The following is a 20,167-nucleotide window of genomic DNA, read 5'->3' on the forward strand; positions in this document are numbered from 1 at the left end:
ATTTCAAAGAAGAGAAAATGATGGTAAAGGATGCATAGAACTGAGTTGGAACTAGTAAATTCACTCCAAGATAAAAGTGAGGGTGATTCGGGGGCGCCTGGGTGGCTCAGCCGGTTAAGCGTCTGCCTTCCGCTCCCGTCATCATCTCAGGGTCCTGGGATTGAGCCCCATGTGAGGCTCCCTGCTCAGCCAAGAGTCTGCTTCTCCCTCTCCCTCTGCCTCTCCTCCTGCTTGTGCTCTCTTGCTCTCTCTCTCTCTGACAAATAAATAAAATCTAAAAAAAACTTAGAGCAGTATTGACACCTCTGCTCAAATTAATAAATATCCTTCTCAGTAGACTCTCTTGTCAAGGAAAATTTCTTGTTTATTTAACTCCCTTTTCCAAAGAACCCATATGAACGAATAAAAGTCTAAAATAGTACGGTAAAATATATCTTCAATCAACCTGCCACAAGTCCACATGACAAACTTACCAGAAACACAAAATCTGGATCAAATAAAAGGAAGAAGCTACAGAGAACACTTTACATGTTGATCACAGTACAGAGGTCTGAATATAGATGAAAGGCAAGAAAAGGCCCTGAAAACAACCCTTTTTTGAAATGATGAAAACAGAAGGAGAGATATAGGCGTTCCCCATTTTGGTAATTTCATTTTACTCTTTATATTGAAAATTTCAAGTACAGACAACAGCAGAGAAAATAATGTAATAAACCACATGTGTCCATTACTCAGATTTAACAATATTCAATTATAAATGAAGCAGGCAGAACAGATTTGGAGATACACTGGGTCTCTGGTGGTAGATCAGTCCCCTACATAAAATTAGCTCAGCTTCTATATTTTTATTTATACAAACAACCAAACAAAAACCCTACTGCTAAAGCCATTAGGTTTCTTCATTCAGAAAGAGTCCTAAATGATATGAGATGAAGCAGGGCAGAGAATACTGGGCAACAATGAGCTGAGATTCAGGTTTGCAGTTTCAGGTGAAAATCAATTGAGATAAGTTAATAACAATGAAACCAAAAGTTTGGGGACCAAGGGGATTTCACAGTCACTCACTTGCCAACATGAAACTTGCTCTCCTCAAAGCAAGGTAAAGGATTAACTCTGAGGTAGCCTCACACTTCTAATCAAGGGAGCACATACAGCCCTCTGGCAGATGGTATTGCAAATTTGGCAAGCGCTAAGAGAGAGCTTACCCGAATTAAAATTACCAGCAGCCAACTGTCAGTTCACTCCAGATACCACTGCCACCTCCCACGCTCAAAAAACACAAGATCTAACCGCGATTACAAACCACCAATTCAGTCACTAAGTGAAAAATGAAAAGTATCCAGGGAAGCAAAGAAAGGAGCTGAGTGGAATCCTCCAATATTTTTTCTAAGGCAAAATAACGACACAGATAGAACTTCTACTCAAAGGTATGTAAAAAGACAATCTGGCCTTGGATCTCTGTAAATACACTGTGTCAAACAAAAAGAAGGACATAGACATTAGAAGTGAAGTTCAAATACAGAATACATGTTGAAATCCAAAAACAAAACAAAACAAAAAAACAGAAGAAAACTTTTGCAAAATTGTCTTTGTATTCTCAAAAGAACTAGAAGCTATCAATGACAAGAGTACTGAAGATGGAAGATACAACGACGTGGAGAAAGTTATGATGGTAATATTTTTTCTTATTCTTGAACTTCCTTCATCTAGCTCCACGTCATCTTGACAGTAAGTATTCTTTCTTTTTTTTTCTGGAACTCAGAAGATTCTGGATTCAGATAGTCCTTTATTGCAAAGTTTTATTTTTTCCTTGACTAATTTTTCTGTTCTTTTTGTTCTGTTTTTCTTCTTCAATTGGACAAGTTAGAAATCTTTTGGTCTCTATGGCATGTGTTCTATATATATCATCTTTTTATTAAGATTTAGAAGAAAAACAAAAAATAAAATTTATCATAGATCTGAAAGTAAGGAAGCACTAAGGGCTAGACCTAAGATGAAAAAGAAGCATATCAGTAACTTTGAGGACAGGCTTGAGAAATGGTGAAAATGTAATGGGAGACTAAAAAAATAATTTAGTATAAACAAAGAAACAAACAAATAAATATCTGAACCCAGGTAGAAAGATCTTATGTTCTACAAAGGAGGGAAAAATTACATTACTCTCACTCTTCTCCACAAAGCATTAGATTCCAGAAGAAGAGACCATTTGCATAAAAAGCTAAGGGGAAGGTCTATTCTAATAGAATTTCATAACCAGCCAAGGTATCATTTTTAGATTTAAATAATGGGGAGTAAAGGCTCAATATTTGTAGCACTCACAAACTCTTTAAAAAAAACCATTTAAATAAATAAGGCAGTCACTTTTTCTTTAATTAACTAAAGTTCATATTCTATTCAAATTTCTTCAGAATTTTCCTATTTTTTTCTATTCCAAGATTCTCCTGCATTCCTGACTCACAAAACTATAATATAGTAAGTATTTGTTGCTTTAAGCTGCTAGTTTTGGGGCATTTTGTTACATAGCAATAGGTAAACTACTAATTATAATTGTGTAGCCCCAAATTAGGTAGTGTGGTTTTTCCATTCTGCTTGCACTTTTCCTAAGTATTAATTTACTATATCTATTCTCTGCATTTTCACCTAATGTTTTGAATTGATTTCAATAAACTGCATGGTTTGAGCATTTTAATTTCATTAGTGAGCCTTTCTGTTCCGTGACCTCTGACTTGGAAGCTACCATTATATCAAGGCAATTTCCCACAGCAATAGCATTATTATCAGTGGTGGCTGCCACAATTTTCACAAAGTCTCCCTCCCAATTCTGGGACTAAGGATGTGTAAATGTTTTCCTGAAGGTGCTCAGCTGGTTCGTTAGGAGGGATTTGTTATTTTTACACAGAGTAAATGTGCGGAAGAAGCCTTGGAAATAATTTGAAGAGTAAAGTAAATTTCCAAAGAAAATGTAGAACTCTGCCCTGAACATAAGCAGAAATTGCTATCAGTGCTGGTCACAAGTTGTAGTTGTGTCAACGTTGCCTAGTCCCATTTCTGGGCAGCTACAACTCAGTGAGGGTTCCTCAATTGGTATAGAGGTGGGAAAGAACAACTCAGAAAATAAACAGTGTTCAGATGGTATTTATGGGAAAAACATAAATCATTGACTTCAAGTCAACAAGTGGTTACGGAAGACTTAACTATGCGCCAGGTTCTACCCCAGGTGCTATGAAAAATAAAACAATGACTAAGACTCAGTTCTTGACAAAAACCTTTGAGACACATTTACTCATGAGTGATAGAGTCACAGTTTTTCCTCACAAGGAGAGCACGGTGGGAAGGATGACACCATGAGGCAGATGCAAGTACGAATGCTGATGACTATGCTGGCGAGGGGATAGGAAGCTTCGTGTGAGGCCCACACCATGTCATGGACTAGAGGAACATTTTACTTCTTATATAAAAACTGATGTTTAGGGTTTTTTTTTATAGTTTCCATAAAAAATGACCACAAATTTGGCAACTTAAAGCAATACATTTTATCATCTCACAGTTCTGTGGGTGAGAGATCTGGGCAGAGCATGGTTCAGCTGTTTTTCTTTTTAAGATTTTTTAAAATTTATTTATTTGAGAGAGGGAGGGAGAGAGAGAGAGAGTTAGAGAGAGCACAGCGGGGTGAAGAGCAGAGGGAAAAGCAGACTCCCTGCTGAGCAGGGAGCCTGATGCAGGACCTGGGATCATGACCAAGAGCTGAAGGCTGAACCAACTGAGCCACCCAGGCATCCCTCAGCTGGTTTTCTACCCCAGGTTTCATAAGGCTGAAACCAACATGGCAGTAGGGCTGTATTCCTTTTCTAGAGGCTCTAGGATGAATCTGTTTCCCAGCTCATTCAGCTTATTGGCAATATTCAGTTCCTTGTGATTTGGGACTGAGGTCCCTGTTGTCTTGCTGGCTGTCAGCTAGAGGCTGTTTTCAGATTCTGGAGAGTAACTACATTCCTTAGCTCATGTCCCTCTTCCATTTTCAAAGACAGCAGTGATGAGTCAAATTCTTCTCACACTTAAGATCTCTCTGTCCTCCCCTCCTGCCTCATCTTTCCTGATTTCTACTGCATCTGACTTTTCTGCCTTCTTCTTCTCCTTTTAAGGGTGTATGTGATTAAATTATACCCACCCAGATAATCCAAGAGTATCTTCTTATTTTAAAGTTAGCTTCTTAGTAGCTTTATTATATGTGCAAAGTTCTTTTACCACAATACCTAGCTTAGTGTTTGAACAACCAGGGGCAGGAATATTGGGGGTGGGGTGGGGAACATCTTTAAAATTTTGCCAACCCCAATTCTCAACAGAGCTCCTGCACTGAAAAAATGCTGGTTTGTTCCTTCAATACAAAAACCATATATCACAGATTCTTCCAGGGCTGGAAGTTTGCAGAAAATGGGGTGAAATGATGGGAACTGTTAATCCCATACAAATGTAAAGACTAGAATGATTTTGCTGTTTAAATATCAGTTCTATTTGGAGCCAGCAATCACAGATGTCGACTATGTGTTTTAAAAAAAATCAATACATTCCTGGAGTGATGATCAGTTAGAAGGGTTATAAATTTCACGTATGGCTTACAAGAAATGGATAGGGAAACTTGCCCAGTATATTGACTATTTTGCCTTTGAAATGTAACCATCAATATAAAGGCCTCTTATGCAGAAGAAACCAGATTTATGATTATTTGGCGGAGGAGGAGGGGTATAAGCCTTTACTGAGCTTTGACTTGGGGCCAGAAATTGGTGAGTCATTATTATAATCATGTCTTTTGGCTTTATATGTCAGCAGAGTAGGTTTCTTGTCCTTCCTGTGTTTTCCCCCCAAGGCAGAGCCAAAGGAGGTGAGGAGGTAAGGAGGCCCAGCAGGCTCAGCTAGCCAAGCCTTGCCATGAGGCTGCTCATTTCAGGAGGCCAGGCTGCCATTGGAATTTTTATTATAGATGGAAGAAACAAAGATGCTCATCATTTTGGCCATTTGAAAAACACTTCTTGATTTTTCAGGTTTATATTTTTTCCTATTTGGATAATATGCAGCAGGTCTTCATCAGGGTGAACAGATAGCTTGTTAACTTCTCTTTTATGAAGTTTCGCTTAGGAACACATGCCATGGTTTTAAATCAGGGAAAATTGGGTGCAGGATCTTCCCTTTAGAGCCTTAAACAAAATGAAGACATTTTATTTTAAAAAACAATTACTTAATTTAATAATTTAAAATGTTTAGGTTTGCCTGTTTGTTTTCATTATAAAACAGGGCAATCAATGCCTCTAACCACCTTCTTAGAGTGAGAGCTGGAACAGTGCCAGGGAAGGCAGCAGCAGCCTTGGGGGAAGGACTGCACTGCTAAAAGCTGGAGCTGATCTACTGTCTAGGAAACTGGGGTGGCTAGAAAGTGGGTAATTTCCTGAGAAACTCTACGGCCAAATGTAACCATGTATAAAAAAGGGAATATCACCTCTACAAAGGTGAACCATTAATTTTATTTTCATTTTTGAGTAGGAGTACTTTCCCACTGTTGAAAAAAACTAGGTACATATATATACACATATACGCATGTATACAAAATATGTGTGTATACATACACATACACATGTGTGTACATCTGTGTGTGAGGTTTGCTCCTACTTCTGGCCCCATCTTCTTGGATTCCTACCATCACTCCTTGTTTTTGAAGGGAGCTATCTTTATTACTGTCTTCTTTATCCTTTAAGAATTTTTTCATGCATATAAAAGCAAGTATTAATATATTGCCTTATCTCCTTTGTACACAAAATACAATATACTCAGGTCTGTACCTTTTTCTCACTCATAATCATACCTTAGAAATTTTTCTCATCAGTACATAAACAGCTTCTACATTCTTTTTTATAGCTACACAGTATAGGTCCTCAATTCCTCATCTGCATTTCAGAAAAACAAAATAAAACTTTGACTTGCTTGGTATTTCATTCCTAGATATATATCTAAGAATAGAGTGTACATAGACATACTATAAGACATGTGATGTTCCTCGCAGCACTATTCTTAAAGACAAACAGTGAAAATTACCCAAATGTCCATCAGTAGAAGAAAAGATAAATAAATTGCAGTATATCCATGTAATGAAACACTACACAGAAATTAGAATGAACAATCTATAATTACACAAAATAATTTGAACATATCTCACAAACACAAAGTTAATTGAGAGAAGCCAGACACTAGATAGTACATAGTTTATGATTCCATTTATGTCAAGAACCGAAAGATGCCAAGCCAAATACATTTATGTATTTGAAGCCAGGGATCTGTGGAAGCAAGCAGGGGTGGATCTCCTGGGATGCTGGTAATTACTATTTTCTGATCTGGGCTCTGGATGCACTAATGTATTGTTATTGAAAACTCATTAAACTATGCATTTACCATTTGTGAATTTTTATATATGATAAAAAGTTTAAAGAAAAAGGAAGAGGAAAAAAGGCGTTAAAAATCAAGTATTTTGGGGGCACCTGGGCGGCTTAGTTGGTTAAGCTCCCGACTGTTGGTTTCGACTCAGGTCATGATCTCGGGGTTCTGGGATTGAGCCCCACGTGTAGGTCTACACTCAGCATGGAGTCTGCTTGTCCCTCTCCCTCTGCTCCTCCCCCTGCTCCTTCTCTCATAAGTAAATCAAATCTTACAAAAAAAAACCCACACAAGTATGTTTACCATTCACTTGATAATTATATTGATTTTCTATTATTGCCTGAGCAGATCACCACAAATTTAGATTCTTTAAATAGCACAAATTTATTATCTGCAATTCTGTAGTTTCTGTAACACAGGCTGTGGTTCTCTGCTCCAGGTCTCAGAAGGCTAAAATCTAAGTGTCTTCCTTTGTGGAGGCTCTAGGGGAGAATCTGCTTTCAAACTCACTCATGTTTTTAGCAGAATTCAGTTCCTTGCGTCTGTCAGTCTGAGTTCTCCATTTCTTTGTTGGCTTTAGGTCTCTGTTAATCCTTAAGGACATCTGTATTCGTTTTGCCCCCTCCACCTTAAACCAGCAGTGGTGCATACAGTCCTTCTCTGTGACTTTCCTTTCTATCACATCTCTCTTCCTCTTCTCTTCTGGCTTCCTCTTCTTCCAGCCAGAGATGGTCATCTACTTTTAATGTCTCATGTAATTATATTGGATTCACCCAGAAAATACATGATAATCTCCCCATCTCCATGTCCCTAATGTTAATTACATTTGTGAAGTTCCTTTTGTCATGTAACCAAATATATGCAACCTAATGTAATGTCCCGTAACCCTAGAACTCATAGGTTCCAGGGATCAGGGCACGGACACCTTGAGGGACCACTATTCTGCCCCATCCGGTGATGCAATCTCACCCTGTCTGAGCGGACCTGAAGTGAAGGTACTTCAAAATGTATGGTCTTTATATACCATTTAATGTGATTTTTCGAACATATTGCTGCAGAATGTTAATGTGGTGGATAAAGACGTACTGTCCTAGTCTCTCCTGGGAGTGTCATATAATAGACAATTACCATAGTACCTTTTAATCCAAAAATTCTGAATTCTGAAACACATCTGGTTCAGGCACTGTGAACTGATCTTTCATTGAATAGAAGCATTGTAGTCTATTCTGCTCTCCTCATATATATTTAGCTTATTTCTATTCTTTTCCTCTTATTACTAGTCTTGTAACAAGAAACCTTGAACATAGTTAATTTTGCATTGTATGTAAATGTATTTGTATAATAAATACCAAGAAGTAAAACTTGGGGATCAAAGGATATATGCATTTTCTTATTTTTGATATATATGGCCAAATTGCCCTATGCAAAGGGAGGCATCACTTTACTTTATCTTCCCTCACTTCATGTGTGAAGATTCTGCTTCCTCACAGTCCTGCTCATACAGTTTATAATCAAACTTGCAGATCTTTGCCACTATGATAGATTCAGTACAGTTTTACTTTAATTAAGGGACTTTACTGTTTGAGAAGTTTTAATTTTACAGAAAAACTGAGCAGAATGCACAAAGTTCCTATATGATTCAGTGCAGTTTTAATTTGCAATTATTTTGTTATGTGAGCATACTTTTAATAGATTGATCATACTGTAGTATGAAGAATACTGTAATTCCTTTACCGTGAAATATTTGTTTGTATTGCCTACAATTTTTTATTGAATTATTGATATTTTTAAATTGATTTATAGAAAATCATTATATATTGGGTACATTTTTGGTTTAAGTTAAAAACGGTTGTTCCCAGATTTGTCTTTTGACTGCTTACTTTATTAGACATTTTTCATTACAGATGTGTTTTACTTTTATGTAAAATGTTATTAATATACCCTTCTATAGTTTATTGGTTTTTATCATACTAAGAATTGCTTTCTGTAGATTGCTTATATATATGAATTAGGAACCCAAGTTCTAATTCTTTATATACTTTATCTAATATCTAATATATTATATACTTTAATATATAGTATATATATTATAAATATATATAAGTATATAAGTATATATACTTATATATAAAGTATATATAAAGTATATAACATATACTTTATATATATTTTATCTAATATCTAATATCTAATATATATATAATAAATAATATCTAATCTTACATACTTTATCTAATTCTTCATATACTTTATCAAAAACAACATACAAAAGCTGGCTACATTCCAGTAAAGGCTTTTATATACTACATGCATTAATATATTAAGGTTTTGTAAGGTGCATTTTCATAAACCCTATAGCAAGATGGATGAGAATAGCAAGGGAAACATGTTCACTAATTATACATAGGACCAACATACGAGACTTCATTAAGTATTAAAGTCCTGAACATAGATGGTATTTGTTTACATCATAGGCATGCAACTATCACCGTGCTCTTCACTTAAAGGATGAGTCTTTGTCAGAATACAGGGACCTTGCTCAGATAAGATCTTTTGTTCCAGGTATAATTTTTAATCTTTTCCTAAGTAGTTAGCACAGAGAGACAAAAAGCACCCATAACAGGAAAGTGAAATTGAGAGGAATGTATATTTCTGAGCTTTCTTGTTCTTATAAAGCTTATGAAAATATTAGAGAATCAGCAAGTGTCATAAGACAGGAGATGGAAAAGAATGGAAGAAAATATTGGGGGAGAATTAACAGGTGTCACAAGAGAAGAACAAAAGAATAGAAGAGAACGAGGAAAAATTCTGAAGGATCAGCAAATTTTAGATTTGAATGGAAGGAGGAAAAGGGGGAATAAAATCTAGAGGAATTGACGGATGTTAAAAAAAGAAGATACTATGGGGGAGGAGAGGGAGGAAAATCTTGGAACCTGGAATGTTTGGAATTTGAGATCGACATTAAATGTGCAGGTGGCCCTGGACCTTGGACAAAGACTCCAGTCATGAACATGAGACTGACCTAGGATATGTACATTGGATCTGGACTATAGACATGGACCATAAATCTGTACTGAGTATGGACACTGGAATTGGACATTGGACCTTTTACCTGCACTTTTCACAATTTCAAACTTAGACATTAGGCCAATATTACATTAAGCTCACATATTGGAGCTTAATGTAAACATATCATCTATACTTAGACATTGGAATGGGATATAAGACCCAAAACTTGGATCTGAATTTGTCTAGAACATGGAATCTGACCTTAATTATGCTCCATGGTCATGAACTTGGGTGTTTTCCCCTGACATTGACCTAGACATCTAATCTTAGACTTGGGACTTAGTCTGGACCTGGACATAGAACTTGGACTTCAGTTCTAAACATAGATGTGAAATTGGACTTGAGAAATTTACCATGATCTTGGAACTTTACCTTGACCTGGACATCCAATCTGTAAATCAGAAGTTAATTTGACCTATATCTTAGACCTGGTATTAGACCTGGATCTTGAGTCTGGACAAGATCCAGAGTGGAAATATACCTAGGAATGCAACCTTGGACATGGTCCTTATCCTTGTATAGATATGAACTTTGGACCAGCCTTTGCACCTGGACCTAGACTTCACCTTGGTCATAGATGCTGACTGTGGACCTCTGACCTGGAAGTAGATTTTGGATGGAGAACCTGGACCTGTATATTCTAGTTTCTTAAACACAACCTTCAGTTGGAATTTATATTTTTTTGAACAGGCAATAAGTTACTTTGGAGAAGAGTGTCTGAGACTGACCTTCTTTCTTCTTATACTGCTTTTTTCAATAAATGATGCTTTAACTCATCTTAACTTGTTACAACTATTTGAAAAAATCACATTTGAAATGAATGTGCTTTTCTGAGCTCTTTTGGTTAGTCTGGGCTTACTACTAAACATCTATTTCTTAGTTCCAATTGGAACAAAAATTATGAAAATGAATGCCCTTTGGAATCAGACCAACTTGTTAACTGCCTGCTAAGATCAGGTCACACCACTCCTGTTTTATGCTCTCAAAATCCTATACTTATTCTTCAGTGCTCTTACCATATTATAATTAAATAATTAATTATATTACTGTTTGGATAATTTCTTTCTATTTTGTATCTACCAGTTGTCAGCAAATTATACTCAGTGGTCCAAAATCTGGTTCACTGCCTGTGTTTATATGGCCGATAAGCTAAGAATTTTTTTTTACATTTTTAAATGGTTAGAAAATAATCAAAAGAAGACTATTTTGATATTGTAAAAATGTTGTATGGTGGACAGATGGTAACCACACTTATCATGGCGAGCAATGAGTAATGTGTAGAATTGTTGAATCAATATGTTGTACACCTGAAACTAATAACATTGTATGTTAATTATATTTCAGTAAGAAAGAATATTTTGTGACACATAAAAATGATGTGAAATTCAGATTTCAGTGCTCATAATTAATGTTCAACTAGAATACAAATGTGTTTATCATTTACATATTGTTTTTGGCTGCTTTCATGCTACAATGGCAGAATTGAGACACAGTATGGCCCACAGAGCCCAAACTATTTACTATCTGGCCCTTTACAAAAGTTTGCTGACCCTTGTCCTACACAGCAAAGATGAAAACCATTTTTGTCATTATTAGGACTGTATTCAGATTTTAGAGATTTTATTTATTTATTTACTTATTTATATTTATCTATATATTTATTTAAAAGATTTTGTTTATTTGAGAGAGAGAGAGAGAGCACATGAGTTGGGGGGGCACAAGAAGAGGGACAGGCAGACTCCCCTCTGAGCAGGGAGCCCCATGCTGAGCTTGATCCCAGAGCCCGGGGATCATGACCTGGGGGGAAGGCAGACGCTCAACTCAACTGACTAAGCCACCCAGGCATCCCTATTTATTTATTATTTTAAAGATTTTATTTATTTATTTTGAGAGAGAGAGGGAGCGCGAGTGGAAGGAGGGAGAGGGTAGCAGGAGAGGGAGAAGCAGGCTAGCAGGCTCCCCACTGAGCAGGGAACCCTGGGATCTTGACCTGAGCTGAAGGCTGACACTTAACCGACTGAGTCACCCAGGTGCCCTCAGATTTTAGAGATTTTAAAATATGACAAATTACACATCTTAACCAACTGAGCCACCCAGTCACCCAAAACAAAAGTCTTACATTGCAGTTAAGGATATTATAACCTTAATGTTTATTATAAGTATAACCTTATTTCAATTAAAATAGAAACAAAACTGAGTTTTAATAACTTCTAATAGGAGGATCTGAGTTTAAATGCCTTCTACCTAGCAATGGGGAAGATTCAGAAGGACAGGAAACCAAGTACAGCTTGAAAAGGAGAAGAGAAATTTTGGATTGCCCATAAGTCCACCTCTTACAAACAAATGAAGGACTCAGAGGCTTTCCATCTTCAAAACTATTTAAGCTCTGCTTTGAAAGGTGCAGTCTGATGATCACTCTTTTTAACTCTGAAGATATAATTTTTTTCTGGTTGGACACAGAAAATCAGTTACCGCATTGTTTTTCCTTGTTAACTGTTTACATATCTAAGTGTTAAATATTTATTTATAATACTTTAATATTTTATTTGAGTTTGTAAAATTTATTTTTAATGTATATTTTTATATATGACTCAACATGAATATTGTTCTATATTATGATATTTCTATTTTATGGTAATGATGAGAAAATACATATATGTTATTATTGATAGTGAACATGTAAGTTAAACTATAACTTTCTATCTGGAAAATTTTAAACATATAAAAAATTGGAAGAATAGTATAATGTTCTTACATCTTACACTTAGATTCAGTAATTGTTACCAGATTGTAATATATTTGCTTTATTTCCTATTCCTTGACCTCTCCTCCCTCTACACACAGACATTTTCTTGAATAATTTGAAAATAAGTTGTATATATCATGACATTTTACCTCTAAATACTTCACTATAAGTATCAGAAGTATAAGGATAATTCACTAACTATAATAACATTATCACAAGAAAAAAATTAAAATTCTGGGACTATCAAATATAAGCCCATATTTATATTTCACAGTTGTCTCTGAAATAACTTACTTTATTATAATCAAGACCCAATTAAAATTTACTCACTTGATTAGGTTACTATATCTCCTTAGGTTATATTAATCTAAAATGGATTCTTTGCTCCATTTCACTGAGTTTTCAAGAATTCGAGAACATACTCCATTCTAGATTTGTAATTGCTATTACTCACTTTTTCTCAAGTAATTTTTTTAATGTAGCAAGATTATTTCTCAATCATCTTAATTATCATTTGCGTGATAACATTATTTTTTATTTTATTTTTTCATTTTTTTAAAATTTTCAAATTCATTAGATATATTAGCTGTCCTCCAAATTACAGCAAATCACAGTTTTTCAAATGTTTCAACACTGCACAATGTAGGTGTCCATTTTTCTGACCTCCAATAATACTTATTCCATCCTCAGCCTATTTCCAAAGCCAATAACACATATTTTGTTTTTTGTTGTTTTTCTTCTTTTTCTTCCTTTTTTGTTTTTAGCTTCCTTTGTTCTTTTTTTAATTATTATGTTAGCCACCATATAGTACATCATTAGTTTTTTTATTATGTTAGTTAATTGCCATACATCATTAGTTTTTGATGTAGTGTTCCATGATTCATTGTTTGCATATAACACCCAGTGCTCCATGCAGAACATGCCCTCTTTAATACCCATCACCAGGCTAACCCATTCCCCCACCCCTCCCCTCTAGAACCCTCAGTTTGTTTCTCAGAGTCCATAGTCTCATGGTTCGTCTCCCCCTCCAACTTCCCCCCCGTTCATTCTTTCCTTCCTGCTATCTTCTTCTTCTCCTTCTTTTTAACATATAATATATTATTTGTTTCAGAGGTACAGGTCTGTGATTCAACAGTCTTACACAATTCACAGTGCTCACCATAACACATACCCTCCCCAATGTCTATCACCCAGCCACCCCATCCCTCCCACCCCCCACCACTCTAGCAACCCTCAGTTTGTTTCCTGAGATTAAGAATTCCTCATATCAGGGGCACCTGGGTGGTTCAGTTGTTAAGCATCTGCCTTTGGCTCAGGTCATGATCCCGGGGTCCTGGAATCGAGCCCTGCATCGGGCTCCCTTCTCAGCGGGAAGCTTGCTTCTCCCTCTCCCACTTCCCTGCTTGTGTTCCCTAGCTTGCTGTGTTTCTCTCTGTCAAATAAATAAATAAAATCTTTAAAAAAAAAAGAATTCCTCATATCAGGGAGGTCATATGATACATGTCTTTCTCTGATTGACTTATTTCACTCAGCATAATACCCTCCAGTTCCATCCATGTCATTGCAAATGGCAAGATGTCATTCCTTTTGATGGCTGCATAATATTCCATTGTATATATCTATACCACATCTTCTTTATCCATTCATCTGTCGATGGACATCTTGGCTTTTACATCATTAGTTTTTGAGGTAGTGATCCATGATTCAATGTTTTCGTATAACACCCAGTGCTCCATGCGGTATGTGCCCTCCTTAATACCCATCACCGGGCTCACCCATGCCCCCTCCCCCTCCCCTCTAAAACTCTGTTTGTTTCTCAGAGTCCATAGTCTCTCATGGTTCGTCTCTCCCTCCGATTCCCCCCCCATTTTTCCCTTCCTTCTCCTAATGTCCTCCATGCTGTTCCTTATGTTCCACAGATAAGTGAAACCATATGATGATTGTCTTTCTGTTTGACTTATTTCACTTAGCATAATCTCCTCCAGTTCTTTTAAACTTTAATTTCTACTGAGTTCTCACTATAGTTATGGCTTTGGATTTACATATTTTTGTATATATTTTGTTACATAATACTTTCTTTTTCCTTTTTAACAAAAGAATCTGTTAGCTATATTTCTTATTAGATTATTTGTGGATTCTACTGATATTGGATTCTGAGGACATGAATCAATTATGAGCTTAACTGCATGACCTCATCACAAATCCCTACCGTAGACATTTACACACAGGCTGGTCTAAAAACCTATTGTGAAAGTCAGGGTATGTAGAAAATCCCAGCATATCTTTGTCCAGGACTGGCCAAACCAAACCTGAAACACATAGTATGAGCCACATGTTTCTTGCTATTGCCAGAATTGCCAACTCAGAAGTAAACCTGACCTAGGAACTTTTCTCAGTATCCTTAGATGAAACTGGACCCTCTCCCAGTAAGAATGTAACCGAAATAAATGTCTTTTCATCTAGAGCCAAATGATAGTCTTTGCAAGGGAGGTTGTTAGCAGTCCAGGGTAGTGAACATCTTGACGTTGCACCTCTAACTTAAATGTAATATGGGATGATATCTACAATTTCATCCAATTCCTGCTCTGACCCTTTTTTAACCCTCATTTTTTTTCCTTTGGCTCTGCATCATTTGACTCTAATCCTCCTTATGCTCTAATTTCCATTGCCTCTTATCTTATCCCATTGTAATTATCCATCAGGTAAGCTCCATCTCTCAGGAGACTAGCAAGGCAAGTTTAAGCATCTGATTTTCCATAATATCTTCGCTCAACTATTGAATCATCAGATGATTCTGAGTTTTCTTTAAAATTAACCACCATGTTTAAGAGGCAACCCTGAAATATCATCTCCATTCTTGGCTTTAGTTCCTTCTATGCTCTCACTTATGAGACCTGTGATACTTGTAATTGCCATACTTGCCTCCACTTATCATCCCAAATTATTTAATTTAACTGCACAAGACAGAAAGAAATACATATGTATGCCTACAGAAGGGAGTTCTTGAAATATCAACCAGAAGAAACCATTAGATGTTCCCCTTTTTTAATACTACAATTTGTGCCAACAGCCCCTAACACAGAAGAGGCAGGGAAAGAACAAACTTCACCTGTTCCTTGGGAAAGTGCTGACCTGCGAACAGGAAAAAGGAAAAATTTGCGGAAATTCCCAGACTTTGCTGGGAAGAGACTCCTCCCTGTGGTGGCAATCTCCTTGAACCAATGCCAAGCACCTCCCATGACACCTGTCCCCTCCACAATCCTGTAATTCATTTCAGTGCCCCTCCTTCAAATTTTCTTATAAAAGCCCAGTCTTCTCTGACCTGACAAACCATTGCAAATCGCTGCAAGACAGGTGAGTAGAAGCTGAGAGAAGATGAGACCCATGACAGGAATTATACTGTACATACTTGGGGGAAGGTACAGGAGGATCCCTGTCAGAGACACAGAAGCTCTGGTCTCAGCACAGGCAAGCTTGTCCGTTCCCAGGGAGTAGGAGGGCCACAGATTTCCAGTTCTTTCCAGAGCTATACAAGGGAATAGATGTCAATGGAAAGACAAGGAAGAGGAGTGGCATCTCTGCATGCCCTCTCTCCAATCATGCTTTCCTTAGTGATCTCTGATTGCTTCCTCAGATCCTAGACACGATGCTGCCTCCCATGGCCCTCCCCAGCATGTCCTGGATGCTGCTTTCCTGCCTGATGTTCCTGGCTCGGGTCCAAGGTGAGCTTTCACTGTTCCTAGCACTGGGTCCTTGTGAATGCTCGGGGCCAAGAAGAAGAGGAAGGCCCCCGTGGTAATGTGGTGACACATATACTCACACAAAGAAACTGCCTATAACTTGTCCATCATCACTCCTTCCTTCAGGGTAACTAGGGGTGGCCAGCATCACAGTGGTCCACCAACACTGCAAGGAGGTCATTTCCATTTTGTCCCAGCACTCTAATTTAGGTTGGTAGGTGAAAGAGGAAAAGTGTGAAGGGTCAGTAATGAGATACAGGGAAGAAAAATGAGGACCCAGTGCAAGAGTGGTCAGCCTAGAGTGGGGAAGGGTTGGACTTTGAAGGGGAAGGATGAAAAGAAAAGAGAAGATTCCTCATTTAGTGGGGCTGGTCCAAGATCAAGAAATCTTTTTTTTTGTTTTTTACTTTTTTATTGTTATGTTAATCACCGTACATTACATCATTAGTTTTTGATGTAGTGTTCCATGATTCATTGTTTGTGCATAACACCCAGCGCTCCACGCAGAATGTGCCCTCTTTAATACCCATCACCAGGCTAACCCATCCCCCCACCCTCCTCCCCTCTAGAACCCTCAGTTTGTTTTTCAGAGTCCATCGTCTCTCATGGTTCCTCTCCCCCTCCGACTTACTCCCATTCATTCTTCCCCTCCTGCTATCTTCTTCTTTTTCTTTTTTATTAAAATTTGTTGCATTATTTGTTTCAGAAGTACAGATCTGTGATTCAACAGTCTTGCACAATTCACAGCACTCACCACAGCACATACCCTACCCAATGTCTATCACCCAGCCACCCCATCCCACCCACCCCCCACCACTCCAGCAACCCTCAGTTTGTTTCCTGAGATCAAGAAATCTTGAAAGTGTTGGCAATGGGGAGAGGCAGTCAGGACTTTGGCATCACTTCCCAAGGACTGGCCTCATACATATTCCCCTAGGTCACCTCCCTACCCTGATCCCCACTCTCCTATTTACTTCTTCCTTCTCTTTTATTTCCTCCTACCCTAGGTGAAGACTCCCAGAAGGATGTGCCCGCTCCACGGATCAGCTGTCCCAAAGGCTCCAAGGCTTATGCCACCCACTGCTATGCCTTGTTTATGACACCAAAATCCTGGATGGATGCAGATGTGAGTACTTGGATTTCAGTTAGGGTTTTAAGGGAAAGTACATAAGAGACCTGAGGAGGGGGGGTCAGTTCCATTCTCCAGAATTTCTTGGGGGCAAGACCGAGTATCCACATCTTTTGCATATATATATACCCCTTCTCCCCTACCTCTGCCTACCCTCCCCCCAATGATGTCTCAGGCTCCTCCTGAGTCTCTCCCTTCCCCGCACAGATGGCCTGCCAGAAGAGGCGCTCGGGACACCTTGTGTCTGTGCTCAGTGGGTCTGAAGCATCCTTTGTGGCCTCCCTAGTCAAGAACAGTGTGAACACCTACTCAAATATCTGGATTGGGCTCCATGACCCCACAGAGGTATGAACTCATCTTCTCTTCATAACCTTTCAGGATGCTATTGCCCCCACCAAGCCCACTCCCTGTCCCCTGTGCCTGCCCAGTAAATGCCTTAAAGAGCCCTGGAGCTCAGAGATCCAGGAGGACATGAGGGGGAAAGGGAGGGCTCTGTAGTGGCTCACCAGCTGAGTTGTGTGGAAGTCCCTTGTCTCCAGCTGAAGTTAATCTGCCTCCTGTCATGCTTGTACACAATTTGCACATGAGGTCTTGTTAATTCAGTTCTCTGAGCTTCACAGAGTCTGCAAAAATTGTGCTGAGAGAATCCTAAGTGAAGATAGGATCCATTTTTGCTCTATAGAACAGACACTGTCTTTGAGGTTCAGGGGGTAATTACAAATGCACCACTAATTGCTGTTCAGTCAGTAACATGTTACTCTGGGTGGTTCTGTAGGTCTTTGTGATTACTGGTTTGGGAATCCGCCAATAAGAGGAAGGAGCTGGGCAGTTTCCCAGAGGAGAGCTCTGGCTCCAGGGAAGCATCGAGATGAGCAGAGCAAATTTGGTGATGCTGGGGAGGGGTTCATGCAAGGATAACTCCCATGGCTATTCAGCTTCACCACACTCCATCTTCTATAGGGCTATGAGCCCAGTGCAGGTGGATGGGAGTGGAGTAGCAATGATGTGCTGAATTACTTTGCCTGGGAGAGAGACCCCCCCCACTATCGCAAACCCTGGCCATTGTGGGAGTCTGTCAAGTAGCACAGGTAAGTAACAGAGGAGCTGCTTTCTGCCCAGAATTTTCCATCCTCTTTTTCTCCATTTCTCGACATGACCTTCAGAGAATCCTCCTGAGCTAGGAAATGTAGTGTTGGTTTGTCTTCCTCCATCCCCTCTCATCTCTCCTTTCTTTGAGTCTCCTTCCTCTGGAGCAGGACATTGATGAGGATAAGGGAGAGGTTTTGGATCCTAGGGCAGGAACTGGGATGCCTCTCCCTTGGGTTCAAGAGCTCCATCAGCCACATCTACCTGAGCTCCTTTGTCTCTCTAGGATATCTGAAATGGAAAGATTACAACTGTGGTATGAGGCTACCCTATGTCTGCAAGTTCAAGGACTAGATCTGGGGAGACGTAAGGAACCTGAGTTTTGCATGCCACTCATCATGGACATGGGACCAAGTGTAAAGAATATCCCTGAAAGAAACATTCTCCTATACCTCTAAACTTCACCACCTCATTATGACCTTCCCTTCTTCTCAGCCTCATTTCAAACTCCTCTGTGTCTTCCATAATTTAAGTTTCAAATGGCAAAATAAAAAATAAATAAATTTAGTCTGTAATTGCCTCTCTTGTGTGCTTCTGTCTCATAGAGAAACTCTGAGGAGGAAGTGGTTGGGGGAGGAGATTCTGTGGGTCTTCTTTTTGCCCATTTTCACCCTGGTTTCTGGAAGAGTAACTAAATATGTATCACTACCAGCAAGTTTGTGATGAGGTGTTTTAGTACTGTTCGTGTAGGATTTGGGTTGTGTACCTTGTTCTCCCACACATTTTGCTGCACACAAATTCCTCCAGGTCTCTGATGGAATGATACAACCAGTCTAGAGGTTCAGATAATGTTTAGAACAGTACTTCCTAAACTATCAGAGTGAAGGAAAATGAATAGGTTTCATCAATTTTTGAAAAATAGACTACAAATAAATCTAAAAATTAAATGGATAAAACAGATAAACAAAATGCAGACCTAATTTTTTTGTTATTAGTTTTGACAGACATATACGTGATTTGTCAAATTACTGTACAATTTTCTAATATCTTTCAAATTCTGTTACTTTCCTTGCCATGGTCAGTTGGCACTGGTCCACTGAACTATGCATTGCCCTGTCCCCAGGGGGCATTTGTGAGAACAGACTCTCCTGGGTCCTCTTTCTTTTGTCCTTAAAAGATTCTGACCTCAGTCAGGACTGGAGTTGGGATGACTTTAACATCTGATAGGATTTTTGTTAATATTTTTTGAGTGAAAAAAAATGATGCTCTTTTGAAGAAATTCCCTTTGACTGAAGGCAAGACCCAGACTTTCATGTATTTGTGTATATCAAGACCACTAATCTGTCTTCCATCTTATCACCACCCCTCCCTAACCACATGTTTCTATTGTGAAAAAAACTGTATTTGGCTAGTTCCCTGATCTGGAAAAGAAGTTGTCATATGAGACCACTGACAAAATTTGCCATATGAGCAAAGAATATACTTTTTGAATAAATAGATGATTGAATGGACATTGTCCCTTTTTAAAAATTAATATTTGTTAAATTCTTTTTGCTCTTTCAAAGATAGACTGCCTTGACTAAATACCCATTTAGCATTTTTGGTAGGAACACTTTTCTATCAGTTTAAATGAATTTATGATGTAAAACCCCATGGATCTTGATTTTCTGCCCTGGTTAAAGTAATAAAAATGGGTTGGAACAGTTCACAGTTAACAGTGCTTGTGCCAATTCCTATTTTAGTTTGACCTCCTCCTTTGGAAAGGAACTGTGAGGACGAGAATCTGTTCTTCCAGTTGGAGAATCCCATGGTATAAGATAGGACATTTGTAGCTGTAGGTAAGAAAGATCCCAGCATACTTTGGCTCAAAAAATAAAGGTATGTATTGGATCACCTAACTGAAATATCTAAAAGCAAGGTAGGCTTTGAGCCCAGTTCATTCAGGGCCAATTGTCATTTCTCTGGGGGCATTCTCAT

At 38.3% G+C, this 20,167-nt stretch overlaps 1 protein-coding gene across 1 annotated transcript; it reads left to right on the plus strand.

Moving 5' to 3' along the window:
- The first annotated feature begins 1,470 nt into the window (after window positions 1-1,470).
- Window positions 1,471-18,718, plus strand: LOC113937856 (regenerating islet-derived protein 3-gamma-like). Its single transcript, XM_027622744.1, is given in 7 exon segments — window positions 1,471-1,672; window positions 15,870-15,957; window positions 16,983-17,101; window positions 17,312-17,449; window positions 18,065-18,139; window positions 18,141-18,192; window positions 18,477-18,718. Coding segments are annotated over 7 exon segments (546 nt in total). The 5' UTR covers window positions 1,471-1,666; the 3' UTR covers window positions 18,545-18,718.
- The last annotated feature ends 1,449 nt before the right edge of the window (window positions 18,719-20,167 follow it).

This window comes from Zalophus californianus, chromosome 8 (assembly GCF_009762305.2).
Source record: "Zalophus californianus isolate mZalCal1 chromosome 8, mZalCal1.pri.v2, whole genome shotgun sequence".
Classification (NCBI taxonomy): Eukaryota; Metazoa; Chordata; class Mammalia; order Carnivora; family Otariidae; genus Zalophus; species Zalophus californianus.